We start from the raw sequence: 20,147 nt of genomic DNA on the forward strand, positions 1-20,147 counted from the left end.
GCGCCTTTCTTTTCCATCCTACTCCTAAAGGTTTCTTTTTGGTGGAGTTGTAGGTATAGAGGATATGGAGGCAAACCTGCTTCTCATATTTTGCTGAGTCAAAGTCCGGATCCAAAGGAGAAACAAGTCATAAACCTTGATCAAGATGTGCAAGTGTGTGGATATTTTTGGTGGATAGTAGAGGAACTCATTTGCATGATTTCTTTCTCTCATGTCTTCTTTTTTTTGGTATGGGCTATATTTTCTTTCTCTTCTCTTTTTTTTTGACATGCCTTGTGAGCATGTGGCATATCTTTTTTGGGTATGCATCTTTTCTTTTTATCATTATTTTTTTGACATGCCTTATCGGCATGTGGCATACCTTCTTTGGGTATGCATCTTTTATTTCTTTTTGTATAGGCGATACTTTTTTATGATAACTTTGGAGAGAGATAATCATGGTATGACATGGAGTTTTTTTCTGGATGGATGGGTGGATGTTCTTGCAATCTTCCAGTGTAGAAGTATAGCATGTGAGTGGTCATGTACGTGATCTTGATCATGGGCGTATGATATGATTATCTCAAAGGGTCACAACAATTTGACAAAGCTCACTGAGAAAGTAAGTTACATATGTGGAAAGGCTTTGCAAACTTGCAATTTATTTGGCTCTGGATATGAATTTCATATCATTGAGGAATTTTAATTTATTTTTGTATTTTTGAAAAGAAATACTCCAGATATGAAGCGTCATGTAGGAGAAGATCATAGCAACTCTTTCAGCCATAACATAACCCACAACAACCTAGATTTGGATTCTACTTTTTACTACCCACAAGCTACCCACAAGTTTCAAGCTTAAGGTTTGAACATTTTAGCCACCAATCTTAAAACTTAGGAAGAGCACAAGGTTGTAACTAGGCATAAGAAAGGAACTAATAGAGCAACTATTCTTCATCTCAATAAGAAAAAACTATACATGCTTACTATACATATTGGAAAGCAAGAATATATTTTTGGTTTTTTTCTTTAAGTTTTGCAAGTTTTTATTTGATTTTAGTTATGCAATTTTTTATGAATTTTTTTGGGTTTTGCAAATTTTATTTGGTTTCATGCAATAGTTTTGAAAGTGGTAAAGGTAGAGTTTGATACAAGATACCTCTCGTGGGGGTCCTCCTCTAAGCTAGCTTTAGACTCACTGCTGTTGGTTGGGGTTGAACCCAGCCCAACGATAGTAAGCCCTCCACTACTCCTGCATCTGCTGTTGTTGTTGCTCCATGTTGTGGATCCTCTTGCCTCTATGTCGCTGCTAGTTCTGGGTTGACTGAATTTGCTGGCCTAGTGACTCGTCGATGTCGTTGGCGCGCACGTTCAGCTCGCCCATCTGCTGAGTAAGAGTAGCAAAACCTCTGGACGAAGTTGTGCATCTGGTGGAGATTGGGGGGGTCCACTAGAGTTGGAACTGGTGGACCGGTGCCCTGGGGCCTGCCGTGCCCACTTAGCGGAGCTGGTACTCTGCCACGACGAACCACCAGCCTCATACTACTGAGGAGGCTGTGGTTGTGGCTGCTGAAGTCCTTTTCTTCTGGTTCTGCTTCTTGTGATCCTGTCAGGTAGACCAGAAACACTCTTGCTACGGTTTTCCTCTTGTGGGACAAGAAGAGTGGTTAGCGAATGATAGTTATACAAATGATACCCCGTGTTTGGCAACGAGATCTCATTTGCATAACCAAGAGAAAAGAAAATCAAGGATTCATTCGGGCCTTTATTGAGTGTGTGGCCTTGAACCAAATAAGCTTCATCGATCAAAGCACGAGGACCCTCAATAGAAGGAACAGGGTTCCCATCTAAGATTCTCAAGTTCGATGCGATGCGAGTAACCAAAGAAGTGCACTCAATAGGACCCGTCATTCTAAAATTCGTAAGCCATTGCTTAACCACTGCTTTTGCAGGGGAGACTCGGATCTTGTTGACCATGGCATATAATATCATCAACTAATCGTTGCACATAGTCCGTGGGTCATCTCTTGGAAAGAGAGTGATGGCCATCCACTTGTGCATCAGACAAAGTGTTAGATTTTGAATGTCATTGCACCGGGGTGCAAACTTGCCATGAACAACTTGACCTGAAATCAAACCCCAAAACTCATGTCGATTAAAACCGCGACAAGATTTTCCAAGGGAATTGGCAATTGGGCATTAAAACCAAGGAGGTAGCTGGAATTTCTCCAAGTAAAATAGTATTCGTTTCCAAAAAACCAGAAACAAACACCATCGTCCACCTCCCAAAGAGTGCAAAGGAACTGGATGGTGAGGAGACCAGAACCATTCTCCACAACAAGCACAAAGTCATCCCATCCAACTGCATGCCAAACATGAGCGAAGTCAACGTCCATACCTATTTTCTCGAGAAGGTCCGGATCGAAGACTCTGGTGTGACCAAAGCTTCGATGCTTGATCTTGACGCTCACGGTCGTCTCGCAAGTCGAGGTATGATGCATCATCTTCTTCTATCTCTATGTCCTCGGCTAGTGGTTTGTCAGCTTGCTCCTCAAATTGTTCTTCTTGTTCGCCTTGTTCATAATCCATTGTGGTTGGTCTTGGTGTAGGTTCGGGAGAATGACGGGAGCTCGACCCACCCCATGAACGGGATGAGCTTGACCCTGTCATCTGGTCTAACCAAATCCGTAGCACAACTCATGAACAAACTAAGAATGGATTGATAAACTATCAAGATAGTAAAGAAACCATGGCACAACTCTATATTATGAATAGAAAGCTGACAAGTCGAATACAAAGCCATACCAGGAGCCGAGAATTGCTCAACAGCCCCGAGGACGACTCGCTTCCCTAAAGAAGAACTAGCCTAGTTACACTACCTAGCTAAGAGAGCAAGAGAGAGAGAGCCTCCTTGAAGAAGTTGAATGAGAGGTGTGTGTGTGTGTGTGTGTGTGTGTGTGTGTGTGTGTGTGTGTGTGTTTACAGGGGTGGAGGAGAGGCCTATTTATAGTAGTGGACGTCGGTTTCCCACCATCTACACATATGGAAGGTGATCAACTGCCTTGGCCATGACTCCTCCTGGAAGTGCACCTGGACGAGAGGCCGTCCAGGTTCGACCGACCCTAGGGGTCAGCTGGCCCCACCTGGCGGCCGTTCGTCCCTATCCTCTTCTGGCAGGATGACATGTGGGTCCAAATATCTTTTCTTGTATGCATATTGCATGGCGCGCCTGTTTGCTCTGCCAGATGGGCCCTCCTTTCAAGTGTGTGACGTCGAGTGCGATATTCTGCGTAGTTATGTGGTGTCTGCTGCGTGTTTTCGTCTTATTCCACTCTTGCTCGTCTGAAATGTATAAAACTCGAAAACAACTGTGGAGCAAGGTTAGTGATACAAATATGCGAGTAAGGTGTTTGATTTTTCTTTATTATTGAGTCTAGTTGATGGTCCAATTTGGCATTTAAGGACCGTCAACACTGGTTTGACCGTCCTTGTTAGGGACCGGCCCATCTTTGTCCTCCAAGACAGGAATATCGTGTCAAGGAGAAGATGGACGAGATACAGCTCATGCTGGTGGATCCAGTGAATACTGCAACCAGTGATGTCATGCAGACCGGTGATGTCAGAGTGGTTGTCAAGGATGTTGGGAAAAGACTGATGGTTTTTTGGCAAATTGGTCGATCCTTGCGACCGGAAGCCTGTCATGGCTAATGACCAAGAAGCCAGCAGCAACTCTACGGATAAATATTCTCAACCCAGGTGGTGTCCGCTAGGGTTGACTCATACACAGAAGAGGAGGTTGCTGCGTCTGCATCGTCAAGAGCAGAAGGAGTAGGAGGCCGAAAGGTTGAGGAATGAACAATTCAACAAGTACATGCCCATCATCCCTCAGAGCAAGGTGTGGCAGGTCAAGTCAACTAACCAGCTAGTAGGACTGGTCGGACTGCCCATATCAACTAGTCTGACCGCTGAGCAACTGACCAGATCGATTTATCCTTTAGTTAAGCAGAAAGCCGAATCGGTAGAGCCCATTTCGGCTCCTTGTGATGAAGAACCATCACAGACGCCTTCAGTGTAAGATGATGATGAGGAGGTAGTGGGATATGAAGATACACCAAGAATGCACCAATATGGAGCTCAACGAGACTTTAGTGCTAGGGGTGGCACAAAATATTGCAAATGATGATTTACATTATGAAGATTTTATTCAGTAAATTGGTTTGCATAAGGTTCTAATCATCACTGACACCGATCTGACCGGTAGGGCTGCTACTTCGGCTATTGGAGTTTTATAACTTGTTGAGGCTGAGGTTAGTTAGAAAGCTTGTTGTTGGACATTTGCATAATCCAAGATGCATGGAAAGATTAGGTGAATGCAAACAAGAGGGGTTCAAGAGTAATCTGGTCATAGTCAAGTCTAGAACTAAAGTCAAAATATTGAGCAGAATCAAATGACATCGCCGATATACACTGTCACTCTTGAAAGCAAGATGAAATTGGTGCACATGTGCTTCTAACTATTTTAGTACAAGTTTGGGCTTTGAGAGATGTTCCTTGGTACGCAATTACCAAGAAACAAGGGGCATATGTTGACACCCAAAATTGACACAAGTCAGATTTGCTGGGCAATCTGGGCAAACCGGTCAGACCGGTCTTTTAAATCGGACAGAATTATCTAAAAAATATTGTCAAATTACCAATTATACTACACCATTGCATAGATCTCGTCAAGATGATCGAAATGCATATATAGAATGTCCAATTTGGAATCTGGATGAGGAAGTTATGCCTCCGGGAAGACTTGCACCTCTGTCTGACCGGTTAGACCGGTTCTCGGGCGGGACGGGTTGGAGGACCGGTCAGATCAGTCCGAACAGTCCAATCCGAGTTAGGAGTTATATTTTGACACGAGATATGTATGGGTTTCGACTTTTACTGGGTACAGACTTCCCCATCCTATATATATGAAGGGTCACGACCGATTGAGGACATCCTTAATCGAATCAACACAGTTATCGTACTTTTTATCTCCAAACTTTAGTTTTTTCAACCCTATCTGCTGTTCTTTTTGCGTCTTTAAGGCGTTCGAAGGCGTTCTGAGTGGCCTGCCAACCTCAGAACAACCCTAGATCTGCAAGCTCCAATGAGATCCCTCCCGAGCTCACAGTTCTAGGTTTTCACGGTGTCTCTGCTCCAACCGGTTTGACCGGTCCATGCAAGGCTTCGCTGGTGAAGATTGATGGCGATTTGCGCGTGCTAGAGTACTCGTGTGTTGACCAAATTTGCGCCAACACAAAATTTCAAATAATTTATAATCAGTTTATCTCTTAGAATGGTTGAGCTGCTAACACCTTCCTTGGAAGAATAAAGTGTTTTTTTCCTGAATAAAGCTGCATAACAAAAATAAAAAGCCCGACAATAAAGCACCAAACGAGTCTAGTGTTTTGTCCGTAGTGAACAAGAAGGAATCATTTATGTTCTTTTCTGTTTCACTGGTACTAGCACATCTCCTCTCAAAATAATTGAAAACAATAGAATTCACACAGTACACCAGTACAACTAACCGCGCTAGAAACCTAAACATGAGTCCACTCCGGCTTCTAATCTAAGAATTATATAACTATATATGAACAGTTTAGACAGGCTAAAATTAGCCCAAATATTAGAGGAAAGGAGAAGATATATTGAAAGGACCCTAAAATTGTACTCAGTGAAATGAGAGAAAGAGATAGCGAAGCGTACAGTGCTGCACATCAGTGGCCGATGCATGCACTACGGAAATGGCGGATTTGCCATGTGTCGAAAATTTGCCGTGAGCAACCAACTCTTTTACACGTGTCAAAAAAAATGCACGGCAAATATTAGGCACACAACAAAACTATACTTTGCTGTGTACTTTATTTTGGTACACGGCAAAGCAAAGCTATACTTTGCCGTGTGCTTTTTTTCATACGATAAAGTAATAAAATTTTCTCGTCTCGAATTTTTTTATGCTCTTCACATACAACATGTGGTACTCTATGTTAAAATTTGGTATATTTTTATATTTATTTATTATATTTAACTAATTAATTTGGTACACCATGGAGAAATTTTAAAAAATAGATGTTTGCCGTGTGCTCTAGATTTGACACACGGCAAACTGAATTTCAAATTTTGTAAATGATCTTGGATGAGAAAATAATTAAATTAAAATGAAAGTTGTAGATCTCGAAAAGTTATAAAACTTTGTAGTCGACAAATTTTTAATTTGAATTCATTTAGGCCTTAAATAAAAAAATTTACACTCGATTTATTAGTATATGTGGGAAAAGAAAATAGAGTATAGACACAATTGAGTATATAGTGCAGTGGTAGAGGAGGTTACATGCGATGGGGAGATTGCGGGTTTGATGGAGCAGACGGATGGCTGGCCGGTGGGGTTTCTCCTTAAATTAATTTTTTTATTTTCTATTTTTAAAATCAGTTTTCTGATTTTTTTTTTGCCAATTGATATTTAGCATTCGGCAAACCTTTTGCGGTGTGCCCGAGAAACAACCCACGGTAAAGCGCCAATTTGCTGGCGCTTGTATAGCGTGAGCAGTTTGCTGTATGTTACACACCGCAAACACTTTGCTCTGTGTTTTTTTTGGGCCTTTGCCCCGTAGTGATGTGTGGTTGTAGCCTCCCCCCTCGCGCTCCCGGGCCCTCCGCTCGCCCTCTCCCAGGCACACCCGGACCCCATTTCAGGAGCTCTCTCGCTCACCCAGACGCACAAGCAAACGAAAACGCAGCCGAGCCTCGCGGCTATATATAATACCGAGCCTCCTTCGCAAGAGAGAGACGTACGGCAGCAACTGTGACCCACGGGACACCGATCGAGGACGGGGAGGGCCGGGGGGATGGCCGCTGCCGGCAAGAAGAGCACCAGGTTCACCGTCACGTGCGCGCTCCTGCGGCAGTACATGAGGGAGCACCAGGGGCAGATGGGTGACCTCGCCGTCTTGTTCCAGGCGCCATCGCCCCCGGTGGCGCCCGGGGAGAACGACGAGGACAGGATCATGCAGCTCTTCCCCATGTGCGCCGTGGCGAGGCCGGCCCAGGAGAGGTGAGCGTGCTACTCCCTTAATTTGGGCTGATGATGTGTTCTTGATGAGATGAGTTTGGTTAGTTTCACTTTCACGGTGGTCTTCTCGGTTTGTTTCAGGCAGGAGATGAGGAAGCAGGCGCCCATGGCCATCTTCTACGAGGTTCCTCATCAACTAGACGAAGCGCAGATGAGGGCGGCGTCGCTGCATAGGTTCCTCAGGAAGAGGAAGGTCAGGTAAGGGGAGGAGACACGGCGATCGCGCTCGATCACATCTGAGATCCACCGAGACACGACGATCTATTGCGCTCGAGCTGGATGACATCTGAGATCCACTGTCTTTTTTTCTAATAGTTATTTCTCTCGTCGGTGTTTGGATAGAACGACGGCGTCTAGCTAGTAATTCCACTGTCTGCGATCGATCACATCTCCGATGATAACACGCATTTATTAGTACTCCGCAGGATCAGCGACAACAACAGTGATCACAACGAGGACTCCATGCCGGCAAAGAAGCAGAAACACACCGCTGCCCGCAAGCCCTTCGTCCAGGACGTGCCTGATCCCTCTTGGCTCCGGCTCTGAAAACCCTTCAGCGTTTATTTAGGAGAACATTGATGGAAAACTTTCAATAACCATCTTAGAAGATGAAACCTTAGCACTCAAAAAAGGGGGTGCTGTTGACTGTTGTGTCATCATCCAAGATGATTAAGGTTATCGTCAATTCGTAGGAGCTCCCAATAATTCTTTGATGAGTTATCTACCCTTCGACTAAGGGTCGTATAAGCTGGCGGCTCCAGTGTCGTTCAGCGTTAAAGATGTGCAGATCAAATTTTCAATGTATATTCTCTATTTGGATGTGTCCAGCCAAGAGTTAGATAGATCTGGTGCAACCATACTAGTGTAGTTCCTTGCCGGTTTCTCCAAGACATGCAACAAATATTTGTAATTCCAAGGGTAAGAAGAGTTGACGCCCATTGCTGCTTAGAGCATAGCAACTCAAAGAGAATAGCTATCCTTCTAGTTAAATTTCGAGTTTTTTCAACCCAGTAAAAAATATAGAGAGCCTCCTAAATGGTGGCGAAACCAACAGACCAGGTAAATTTTGAGAATGTAAAAATTCAAATAAGATCCTTGGATTTTGCACTAAACTCCCTAGAAAGAACTTGGATCTTGCAATGTAGTCCCCGAGACATGGCTACAGCGGTGGAGCTTAAATTCCGGCGAGGGGAGGGCTTGTCGGCGTGGGGAATTAGTGGGGGAGCATGAGGAGATCACCTGCGATCAATTTGAGGTAAGAGTCGGGGTCGGAGGTGGCCGGGGACGGCGCTGCCACACTCACACATGCGGGGCCTCCCGGATGGCGAGGCATCTTGACGGTGGGGGAGGCGCGGCTTTACTCCTGACGGCGGGGAGGAACGAGCGGGAAGAAGGGATGGCGTGCGGGAAAGGATCGGCAAAGAAGCTAGCAAGGGAGACGGAATGGCGAACTAGAAAGCGAGTAGAGGAAGATAGCAGTTCTGTTGGGTGACAATTTTGATGGCTCTTTTCTATTTTTGCAAATCGATTTGCATTTACCTAGTTTGTTGGAGATGATCTTACGCGTTCATCCCACCACGACCTCTTTGATTTTTACTATTATAGAAAACATTCATAGGGACAGGTAAATCATCAATTACAGGGGTAGGTCTGCGGTTTGCCCCCTCTCTCCTCCCCACCCTTTTGCTGCTAGAAATAAAATATTTGCAGGAGTGGACCATGTCGTCACCCGCTCCACTCTTTTCCAAGGGCCGGTCAAGGAATGGACTGTTGCTGAAAATTAAATCTACAGGGCCAGGCTGGCTCCTGCAAAAGCTCCCATCAACTTTTCAAATAGCTTCTTTCAATATTTAAAATATTTTCTAATAATGTTCTAAAATTTTAGTTCCTGCCAAATCAGAGCGTTAGTGTATAATTTTTGTTCCCATCCTGTCACATAATAATTTATTTGCATATATATAATACATGAGTTGGGCATAAATTAATCAAGTTACAATACAAAACTACAAGAAATGTTTTGTTACAATATTTGTGTTCCTCATCAAACTCTAATTATTCAAGGTTCCACCTTTGGTTCTACCACTCAAAAAGATGAAAATATATTTGTCTTCCATTGTTAAGTCACATGTCGAGTGGTAGAAGGTGCCCATGGATATTGCGTTTAGCAATTGCAGACTAAACTTTTTTTTTGGTTCTTTTCTTGGGACGCATTGGCTTTGATTTTGGGCTCTATTGCAGCAGAATGACAAACGAAAGGGGCTGCTCAAGGCTTTCCTCCTTCAAGAATGTCGATCTATGCAGTTCTTTGCATCTTAGGGATAACCTTTCATTTTACGTATTGGTTAGTAATGTTGAATATAGTACGTTCAAAATTTTGAGCGTGATTACAACAATTGCGGATTGCTGCCTCTATTTGGAGGGTCCGAATCAAGCCGGAACTATCTTTTCATTATCTAAAAGAAGTGTAAGAAAATATTGAAGGATGTCTGTGGTGGAAAGTTGGTGGGGCTGGAATGGTTATACTGGTTAGACCTAGTGGGTTGCCAGTTACATGACTTACATGTTGTAAACTATTGATAGAAAGAGGCTCATGTACGTGAAGCACCTGTACGAGGTATTACCATTAGGTCAATCTCAATGAAAGTATCATGCGCATTAAATTTGCTGATATGATAGAAGAGAGAGAATGAGTGTTATTACCGTGATATTCTTCCGGCTCGGTTACTTAGTTCACAGTATTGGTATCTGTGCGATGACACTCTCCATTGAGACTGGCGTTAGCCGCATGCAGCAATACCACCATCATGACGAGAATGTTCAGTTAAGGAAACAATTATTGGGTGAAGGTTCTTCCAATAACGTTCTATTGAGAGCCCCCATCTTATCCATCCGCTGATTGTTGAAAAGTAAAGAAAAATATGCCCATGCTAATGTCATCTTCCCTGACTGCGCATCTTCCTCCGCTTGCTCATGCCCCCCAATGGTGAATCGCGCCCTATCACCAGCCGGCAAGTTCCGACCTCCCTTCCCCTCCCTCTCCAATATTCCTTCCCATATACCCACAGTCTACTTCCTTTTGTATGAGTTAGCCCACCTCAAGGTTGCCTCTTTCAGCTTGAGCCGACGCTAGGTCCACTGTCTTAGCAACCACTCTCATGCTAATCCGGCCTAAGAATATGATTCCCACACTGCTACTAGTGCCCAACCGCCATCCTCCATCACCTAGGCAGGCATCACCATTGCCATGCCATCTTATCCACAACCCAGCACCATTGCTGATCCGACAAAATCCCATAGCGCAGGCTTGGAAGAGAGGAAGGGATCGGCGGAAAAATTAAAGAAACAGAGGCATACGCCTAGAGGTGGTACAAGAACCTCAAAGTTTAGCATAGATAATCTAAGAGTCTGGGTCAAAATGATCAGGCTCTTATCTTATATAATTTTAAGCTAAAAATATATAAGGACAAAGTTGGATTGCGAAGATAGCACTGAAACCCGGATCCATCACCACCCCAAGGTACACTACATAGCTAGTGGTAGGTGGGTAATTTTGAGCAAAAACCTACCCTTCACAGCAAAAAAAAAAGTAGGGGAGAATGTGAAAATTGAAGTATGAAAAGCTGCTTTTGTTACACATATGAGGGTGAATTTAAACTTTTTGGAAGCAAAAGCAGGTTTGGAAGTCCAACAAAGCACACCTTTAATGTCTCCTTTTGGGAGAGCCTTAGTTGGAGATAAGTTAACTGAGTGGTAGATTCTCATTGCTAGACTTGCACATATCAATCTAAATGAGGGTTTGGATTTATTTTACATAAGAATGGGACTTCCATAGTAAATTCAATATATACGCATCAAGTCAATAATGGTATTAAAGGGCCTGTTTGGAACGGGGGAAAGAAAAACAGAGGAATGGGAAAAAAATGCAGATAGTGGATAACGGTGTAGTGTGAAAGCACAGGATGGGGAAATGCAAGAGAAAAGAAAAAACAAGGTGTTTGGAACAGGAATCCATAACATAGGATAAAAGAGACTAAACACCCTAGCTACCTAGTGATAGATTAACCCAAATCACTTACGATTTATACGTGGTATATTTTCATCACATTTAAGCTCTTATATCTCATGCCTCTCTTATCCATTACCCTTCCTCTCCACTCATTTACTGTTTTTCTTCTTCACATCCTCCTCTGTTCTCTTCTATCTCTACCATAGCTCCTTCGTTTACACTTCCCAGCAATCATGATGCTTTACCAATGAGATTCCAATTGGATTATTGGAAGTGGAGGGAGCTTCACGGGGGCGACAAATCGGAGCTCATCACATTATTAGCTCTCGCTGGTAGCATGAGCCTTTGAGCACACTCGAGGCTGCAAACTTGCAGCGCGGTCAAAGCTCCACCTGGTGCTCAGGCTAAGCACTCGCGTGAAGGAAGAGAAACAAAGAGCTGCGACTAGATTCTTTTATTTTCCTTTGGAATTACAAGCCTGCAACAGTATTCCATAAAGGAATTGATGAACCCTTTAATCCAAACACCTTTCCTCAAAAACTTTCTTCTGCTTTTGTTTCCTATATATGTTTTTCCTATAAAAATTCTGCATTCCAAACAAGGCCTAAATAAATCTACGCAAGAATTTGGCTTAGGAAGATTTCTCTCATAATAATTTTTTGGACATGGTATATTATGAGTGATCCTTATGGAAGATAAGTAGCTAGAAGGAATTGGAATGGGAGTATTGTTGTTGTTGCAGTAAGCCATAAAATATTCAGCACTTGCTTTTCGAATGCCATTATGCAAACTTTGTTTCTCCTGTAGTTCATATTGCGTTAGGTATACCAACACAGAAAATATAGAATATTTGTTTAATAATATATATATAACTGGTCCAGCGTGCAGACATGAGAGTCAGAAGAACAATCTATTGTTATTGGCATGAGCTAGAGATGTTTATTTGGCAATCTGGCTCACACCGAATAATACTATGTTCAACAATTGTAGATAATATTTTCAGGTTCTTTTTAGGGCGATACATTGGCTTCGATTTTGGTCTGCTGATGATCGGGGGGGGGTTGATGCTTAGTGGCATCTAGAGTCTCGAGCTGTGTAGTTCTTTGTGTTGGACAGATGGCCTTTGATTTTGATTATTGGTCAATAATAATAAATGTAGTATGGTCTAAATTTTGAGTGCAATTGTAATAATTGTGGAATGATGGTTCTTTTTTGGAGGAGGTCCTAAGCCAGAAATATCTTTCCATTATCTTGAAAACTGTAAAAAAATATTAATGGATGTCCATGGTGGCAAGTTTGTGGGCTGCAATGGTTATACTAGTTGGGCCTAGTGGGCTGCAAGTTACATGGCTTAAGGATCTTGTAAAACATTTATAGAAAGCTCCTTTTACTCAACATGATTTACGCGAAGCTGCTGGACGTATCCGTGGATATGTACCATGACCTGCATGTGGTTGAACCAACATTGTTGTGAGAAGTTTAAATCAAGAAGGAAACAAGGGCAAGAGAGCTCTCCTAATAACATTCGGTCGATGATTGCACGAGAAAAGAAAAATACAACACCTCTTATGTCGTCTTTCCTCTGCCTACATGTCTTCTTCGCCTGCTCATGCCCCCCATGGCGAATCCTATCCCCAGCGGCCTTACCCCTTGCTGGTGTTGGAGGCAATGCCAACGAGGACCACTCTCTCCTCCCTCCTTCTCTGCCTCCCCATCCACCGATGGTGTACTTCGATCCCGCTTGGATGAGCTCCTCCGCCTCGAGACCACCTCTTATGGCTCCAGCGGCGCCATCACTGTCGAATTCACTACAACGTTGACCGCTACCATGCTAATTCGGCCTAAGCATACGATTCCTCTGTCGTAGGCACCGTCCAACCAAATCCTTCACTACCACAATAGGTGCACGGCCTCGCCATCCCACCCACAACCCAACATCATCGGCGGTCCGGCAACCTCCCACAGCCATCCCTTTGGATCTCGTAGGCACATATTCCCTTCCCAACCCCAAACCACAGAACTGTAATCCCAACCTCAGATAATTAGAGCTCACTGAAGTTGTATTTATCAATGGAGTTGAGGTGTTCGTCCAAGAAGAGCTCCTTTTCAATGACCAATTCTGTAGTACTGGGAGGTCCGATTTATTTTGTTACTTGTTCAATTCGATTTTACATTCTTTTGCACCCCCCTTCTTTGGTTATTTTTTTTCCTTCCGACATCCTCTTCCCTTGGCTTCCAAACTGGGAGAGCTCGATCTCGAGTTCAGCTAGATCTAGAGTCCCTCATGAGGTTGCCGGAGATGGAGGTTGTCCAATTCAATTATTGGTTACTTCTTCAATTTGATATTTACCGTCTTTGTTTTTTTTCTTTTTATTACTTTTCAGCATCCTGTCTCCACCTTCCCAAACTGGGAGGGCTCTCGAGTTGATCTAGATGGATGAGAGCCCTCTCGATCTACATTGTTCTGGGTTAAGTTATTATTAGGCACCGCAATTCGAGATGGGCTGTGTGCGTGTATTTTTTAGACGAAAGAAGAAATATATTAGACCATAGTTGAGTACATCATCAGTTACAAGCACACTGGAATACAATCTAATCATCTAAAAGTCTTGTATAATCTAAATTCTCAACTTCAGACCTATATGACGCGTGCATGCTTTGTGACGGTGTGCCGGTACGTACATGTGTGTATACATGATCCTCTATTTTTGCCACGACACATGAGTTTGGAGTATCCCGAGAAGCAGCCACGGCCACGACACGCGTGCGAGCACCCGTTGATCGCTAGCTAGAGAGCACATACACACATACATACATACACACGTCTCGTCGTCAAGATGAGCTGTGCCCCGACATCCGGCGTCTTATCCTACGCCTGCCTGCACTTTTTTCTTGGTAGCGGCCGTCGTTTGCTCGTCATTGCGTGGTGAGTGACACCGACGGACGCGACAGATCCGAGTGAAGAGCGGCGCTGACAATCACACTTGAATCCGCTGCTGCTACCTGCGACATGATGTGTACCACAAGGCATCACCTACTGATGAATCCAAGCTGCTTTCCATTCCATCCACCATGCTCTTTGGATCCTTTTTGCCCCGTCTCCCCGGCCTTTTTCTCTTCTCCCTGACGTTGCTGTTCGCTTCCTGGGCCGCCGCGAACGCTAGCTAGCTGGGAAGTTTGTTAAGCGTAGGACAAGACGACCTTGCCGCTAGTGACTGAAAGAGAGGTACCTTATAACGCACGCCCATCCTCTTTAAAACGGACGCTGTTCATGGAAACCTTAGCTTGTTGCTCACCGATCTCTCGGCTTTCGGCGCTGATGATCTCGATCACGGCATTACCGTCGTCATCTCCAACGCAGCAAGCTCTCTCTCGAGGCTGCACTGCTGCTCGGCACGCACACGCATACTACCCTTGTCGCGGCACGTTAATTAGATGCTGCCAGGCGCCCTTCCACATCACTCGCCGCTCATCAACTCGATCATCGGACGACCGATCAGCGGCTAATAACTTTCGGTGGTGGTGATGAAGAAGATTCAGACAGCCACGCCCCAACCCTTATCTCATCATCAGCAGGATCTAACTGACGTACACGCGCGTTGCTGCCTGCCAACCGATCGATCACGCACATCCGGGCCGATCCGGCGGCAGATGATGCTGAAACTTACGAGGTGCACCGCAAGGCACCACCGATCAGTTTACTTGTAGGTTAGCATGCAGTGCCGGGGAAGCAATTAAGCAAAGCAGATGCTCATCAGCAGGTCGATCCATGTGAAGGGCTGCCACACACTCAGCGCGGGGGCGCCGAGAGCATGACCTTTGCTTGAGGCGTTTGTGGAGTGTAGGAAGGCACTGCAAGTGCCTTTACATGTATGGATGATGTGGCGCCCCCCCTGCCCCATGCATTCTGTGGGCGGATTGTCTTGTCAGTAGAAACTTCTTTGACTGCTGGGGACCAGCGGTAGTTTGTAAGAGGGAGTACGGTACCCCACCTTTGCTCTGCGTACCCCGCTGCTGTCCACCTCGCGCCCACTTTCCCACTGTATATCCTCACATTTACTGTTGGACGGCCACTTAATATTTGAAGTTACCACGCACTGAATTTCAACGTTTTGATTAACTTGCCAAGTTAATAATTTGACACTGGAAACTAGTAGCTCCAACTTCCAATTAAAGAAATATAATAATGTATACGTATGCGCTTCAAAACTACTCCCTCCTTCCCTGTTTATAAGGCATACACGTATATCAAGATTCAAACCTTGTCATCTTTGACCAATAATTTGACTATTAAATTTTTATTTTTATAATGCAAATTTCATATGATTGGATTCATAATCAAATATATTTTACAATGATTATAAGTTTATAATCAAAAGTGATATAATATATGATAAATAAATGGTCAAAGTGTTGTTTAGAAGACCGTGTCATGTTCCACCATGCCTTATAAACGGGGAAGGAGGGAGTAGTTTGCAATGGTTCGGTCGGTTCCGTGCTTGTGGAACCTGATGGAGACGTTTCGCATGCCACATCGGAACTAAGGTGCTTGTTACAAAGCGGTTGGGCTTGCGCCTCTTTGCTTGGCCATTAATAGAAGGTGACGGCGCATGAACGGTTCAGAAGGAGGAGAGACTAGTGTCGGGAAAGTTAGAAATGATGGGTATCGCTAATTTACGGTTGACCGTAGGGAGGGGCTCCCTACGGTCGATCTCCCGACCGTTTGTTTTTTTCCATTTTTAGTAATTTTTTGTCGTTTTCTGATTTTGGGGGAAAAATTAAGAGAAATTTTGGAGAGAGAAAATTTTTTGACGAAAAATTTTGGAGACCAAAAAAAATTTCAAGCAAAAAAAAGGAGAGCAGAAAAAAAATTCAAGAAAAAAAATTTGGAGAGCAGAAAAAATTCAAGAAATTTTTTTTGTATCATTAAAAAAATATTCATCCGAAAAAATCAAAGGAATTCAAAAAAAATTGTTGAAAAATTTTTGCAAAAAAAAAATTGGATCTGGCGCAGCGGCGGGCGGCGGCGCCTCCTCCCCACCCCGCCGCCTCTCCTCCACGCCGCTGGCCCGGCGCCGCGCCTCCCGTCCCTGCCGCCGCCACGCCACCCCTCACCTCCTTGCCACCGGACCACCGCGCCTCCCCTCCCCGCCGCCGGCCATGGAGCAGAGAGAGGCCCGCCATGCCTCCCCTCCCCCGCCGCCGGCCATGGAGCAGAGAGAGGCCCGCCGCGCCTCCCCTCCCCCGCCGCCGGCCATGGAGCAGAGAGAGGCCCGCCTCGCCTCCCCTCCCCCGCCGCCGGCCATGGAGCAGAGAAAAAAGGGAGGGGGAGGAGGACGGCTGGCCATGGAGCAGAGGAAGGGAGGGAGAGAGAGAGGAAGGGGGAGGTAGAGGGAAGGGATGGGGAGGAGGACGGCCGGCCATGGAGGAGAGGAAGGGATGGGGAGGAGGACGGACGGACAGTGCCAGGCGGCTCGCCTGGATCCAGATCCAGAATGAGAAAGAGAAAAAATGGATAGAGGAGGAAGGGAGCAGGTGGGGGAGGAGATCACGTGGTGGGCCATGTCGACCGTAACTTTTCCTTACGTGCGGTCATCCGGAAACTCAGCATTGCGAGAAATGATGGGCTTGCGAGGCCGGTTTGAATGTTAATTGAGTGTTTCCTATAAAGATATGCATAGGCTTTATGAATATATATACGTCTTGGGCCGGTAGGTGCATTGTGAGATGCAATGGAATATCGTCCGGTTTCCTAATCATGCATATGGGTCTGGGCCAAGGTCGGGTGCTAAAGTATCATGCGAATCTCGACATTTCTCATGGGCCTAATTTATGCGGGGGAATAGCAGGAATCCTATACATCTTCCGGAAGATAGGAAGACCATTGAACTTTCAGTGTTTGAGATCTGTGCGGTACAATCGAGCGGATAAGATTCGAGCAATGGAGTATAGCGCTCTGCGCATGTCCGGCTTGGAAGTGTGCATGGCTGGATGTTGGTGGGTGGACGTGGAGATTCCATCTAGATTCAAAACTTTGATTCTATTTTTCTTTCAAACCGTAAATATGTTTTGGATTCCGTTTGAACCATGATGTTATTTGGAATGTATGCAACAAAACAAGATCACATATGCATATATTTTAATTAATTTTATTTTTCTAAAAAAATCAACATTCAAAGTATACTATTGCAACATCTAAGTATACATATTCAACATTTTGGACATACACTTTCAACATTTTCATATAAAATGTTTAACTAGTTTATAAGAAATGTTGTATTAAGTTTGAGTGAATGTTGAATATTGTATTTTAAAATATTGACTGTAGTAGTTTAATGAAAGTGTTAATTATTGATGCAGCTTGAAGAGAGAAAAAAATGAAAGGACGCTTAGCACCACCTGCACCTTCGAGTGATGACATGCAAGCTGCACATGCTTGCTTGCGCAATTCGAAAGAAGCACCGGCGTGTGGCGCACTGCTGCTGGGGATACAGGCAGCCGGCTGTGAGCTTCTGATGGGCCGGCCGCGTGACACCTTTGTAATTAGACTTTATAGATATATTTGTTATCCATCTTCCGGAAGGGGGACAGGGAGCCCCGGGGAATAGCGGCGGCTCATGCCAATGGATACAATACGCAACCAAAAGGTAGCTTTTACGGCCCATTGCCTACCTCACCGAGTTCAATTCATTTATTGGTTAGGCTAGATCTAAAGTTTATGTGCACCGCGGAAAAAATGTTCCTCAACATAGAGACCACATTCGTACCACTCCACTGTTGCATCATTTGAGGGATCGTTAATTGTCCGTAATTAACAAACAATTTTAAAAACCAACAATAAACCGTTGAGAAAAAAATTTGTTCGTAATTATTAAAAGGAATCATTTATGTGCTTCTCTATTTTGTTGGTAGCATATATATCTCCTAGATGGAAGCAATTTAATGTAACTATGCATGACACATTGCGCATTTAAAATGAGCCACTATACCTCAGTTCAGAGCACTCCGGCCTCTAAGAATAACACATCACAGAAGATAATTAGGCAGAGGCTAGAATTTGCCAAAATTAGATGAATGGAGAAGATATAGAGAAACGAACGACCCCAAAATAACCCCCCAGTGAAACGAGGGAGAGGGCACTGTTCACAAACTATTGCGCATCAGTGTCCGTGTGGCCGTAGCCGGAGTCCCCCGTCGCGCGCCCCGGCCCTCCGCTCGCCCTCCTCCCAGAGGAAAGACCCTCGAATTTCACGTGCTCCCTTGCTCACCTGGACGCACAACCAGACGAGAACCCGGCCGAGCCCCGCGGCTATAATAGCAGGGTGCCCCGCCGGACGAGCCTCCCACACAACCAAGAGCGAGCAAGAGAGAGCGAGCCCCGAGGCACCAGCACCACCACCAGTGACCCAAGGCACCAGGGAGAGAGAGGGCATGGCCGGCGCCGGACCCGGGAGGCGGAGCAGGCCGTTCGCCGCGACGTGCGCGCTGCTGCGGCAGTACATGAGGGAGAAGGAGAGCCAGCGCCAGGAGCGGATGGGGAACCTCGCCCGCGTGCTCCGGGCGCCGCCGCCGACCCGGCCGGTGGCGCCGCCCCAGGAGGGCGGCGAGAGGACCATGCAGCTCTTCCCCGCGCACCCTGACGCCGCCATGCCGCAGCCGGCCCACCACCAGCAGAGGTGACCGTTGATCGATCGATCGATCGATCGATCCCTAGCTAGCTTTTCCTTTGGGTTGGCGTCGTACGTTCATGGCGGTCGAGTCAGGTTTCACGGTGGCTTTCGTTTCAGGCCGGACATGGGGAAGGCGCCCGTGACCATCTTCTACGGGGGGCGGGTGATGTTCTTCGACCACGTCTCCGCGGACAGGGCCAACGGGGTGATGCAGATGGCGGGGTCGTCGGTGATGCACGCCCCGCCGCTGCCGGAGATGGTAGTGGTGGACGTGCCGGAGGGCAGCGAGCCCTCGGCTGGGGTCGACCTGCAAAGCATAGCAAGGAAGGCGTCGCTGCAGAGGTTCCTGCAGAAGAGGAAGCGAAGGTGAGGGGCCGGCCGGCCCGGAGAATTAGTCACATCACAGAGATCCAGTGTCGATCGATCTGCCCGTCCTGTAAATTCTTTGTCCATGCTGTTCGGATCGGATAATTTCCTGATTCGAACAGCAGATCACAACAAACATAACGAAGTTAATGACGACACGTGTTTCTGTGAGCAGGAGCGGCAACAACCCTGATGATGACCTCAACGAGGAGGAGGTGCCGGCCAAGAGGATGGACGCCGGCGGCAGCGGCGAGCGCCTGGAGGACGTGCCTGATGCCCTGTGGCTCAGGCTCTGATCTGATCCAAGACCCCCTCAGCATTAGGAGGAGAGGAAGAGAGAGCACTGATGACAAGGGGGGAAGGAGTGCTGATGCAATGCAAGATGGTTCATGCAAGGTTGTCTCTGTCTGAGGATCCGGAGGAGGAGCTCCAAAGGATTCCCGGGCTAGTTATCCGCCCTTCGATGAAGGGCTTCTATCCTGGCTCCTAATAGTGTTCCGGAACTGCTGGTGGTAGACCCTATCTTTTCGTCAGTCGGTCGTGGTCGAAATAATGTACAGGGACATCTGGGTTCTATGGAAGAATAAAGTGCAATAATAATTATGTGATGATGCGTGATCGATCCTTTTTTTTCGATTTGAATAGGAAGATTATTACATCTTTTGTGCCAGTAAACGTTGACGCTGATCTACAATCAAGCGGCAGTTTTAGCTGCGAGAACCGGGCGGGTACTGCATCCGCCCCTAAAAATACACTTTTACCTGTCTCTAAATTTTTTTTTCTGTAGTAGTGAATAGACCCTAAATATATGTCCCTAGATATTTAAGGTTACTCCCAAGTCCCACTGGGTTATAACATGCATATTAGTCAATTGTCACCTAGTAGTTGTTGCTGATTTGGTAGTAAATAAATATATGAGAGGAGAGATAGAAAAGCTATGTCATCGTTGAGATATAGTTAATTTGGGCATAAAATTGGAAAAACCTCAGTAGCACTAGGGTGGAGGTTTTTCAAGTGGCACTTG

The 20,147-nt window shown here is 45.6% G+C and overlaps 2 protein-coding genes across 2 annotated transcripts; both read left to right on the top strand.

Annotated features, from left to right (window-relative positions):
* Positions 1–6,857: 6,857 nt before the first annotated feature.
* Positions 6,858–7,627, top strand: LOC120647928 (protein TIFY 11d-like). Its single transcript, XM_039924732.1, has 3 exons — positions 6,858–7,063; positions 7,163–7,279; positions 7,507–7,627. Exons 1-3 carry the CDS (start codon positions 6,858–6,860, stop codon positions 7,625–7,627), a joined length of 444 nt encoding a protein of 147 aa, XP_039780666.1.
* Positions 7,628–18,518: 10,891 nt separating this feature from the next.
* LOC120647929 (protein TIFY 11d-like) lies at positions 18,519–19,737 on the top strand. The gene is made up of 3 exons (XM_039924733.1): positions 18,519–18,763; positions 18,875–19,123; positions 19,299–19,737. Exons 1-3 carry the CDS (start codon positions 18,519–18,521, stop codon positions 19,417–19,419), a joined length of 615 nt encoding a protein of 204 aa, XP_039780667.1. The 3' UTR covers positions 19,420–19,737.
* The last annotated feature ends 410 nt before the right edge of the window (positions 19,738–20,147 follow it).

The sequence above is a fragment of the Panicum virgatum genome, chromosome 9K, assembly GCF_016808335.1.
Source record: "Panicum virgatum strain AP13 chromosome 9K, P.virgatum_v5, whole genome shotgun sequence".
NCBI classification, from domain to species: Eukaryota; Viridiplantae; Streptophyta; class Magnoliopsida; order Poales; family Poaceae; genus Panicum; species Panicum virgatum.

Excerpts from the sequence above, each read along its gene's own strand:
- LOC120647929 (XM_039924733.1), top strand. The coding sequence starts at position 18,519 with ATGGCCGGCGCCGGACCCGGGAGGCGGAGCAGGCCGTTCGCCGCGACG. Across the intron at positions 18,764-18,874 it reads CCGGCCCACCACCAGCAGAG|GCCGGACATGGGGAAGGCGC; the intron begins GTGACCGTTGAT and ends CTTTCGTTTCAG. Across the intron at positions 19,124-19,298 it reads CTGCAGAAGAGGAAGCGAAG|GAGCGGCAACAACCCTGATG; the intron begins GTGAGGGGCCGG and ends TTCTGTGAGCAG.
- LOC120647928 (XM_039924732.1), top strand. The coding sequence starts at position 6,858 with ATGGCCGCTGCCGGCAAGAAGAGCACCAGGTTCACCGTCACGTGCGCG. Across the intron at positions 7,064-7,162 it reads GCGAGGCCGGCCCAGGAGAG|GCAGGAGATGAGGAAGCAGG; the intron begins GTGAGCGTGCTA and ends GGTTTGTTTCAG. Across the intron at positions 7,280-7,506 it reads CTCAGGAAGAGGAAGGTCAG|GATCAGCGACAACAACAGTG; the intron begins GTAAGGGGAGGA and ends AGTACTCCGCAG.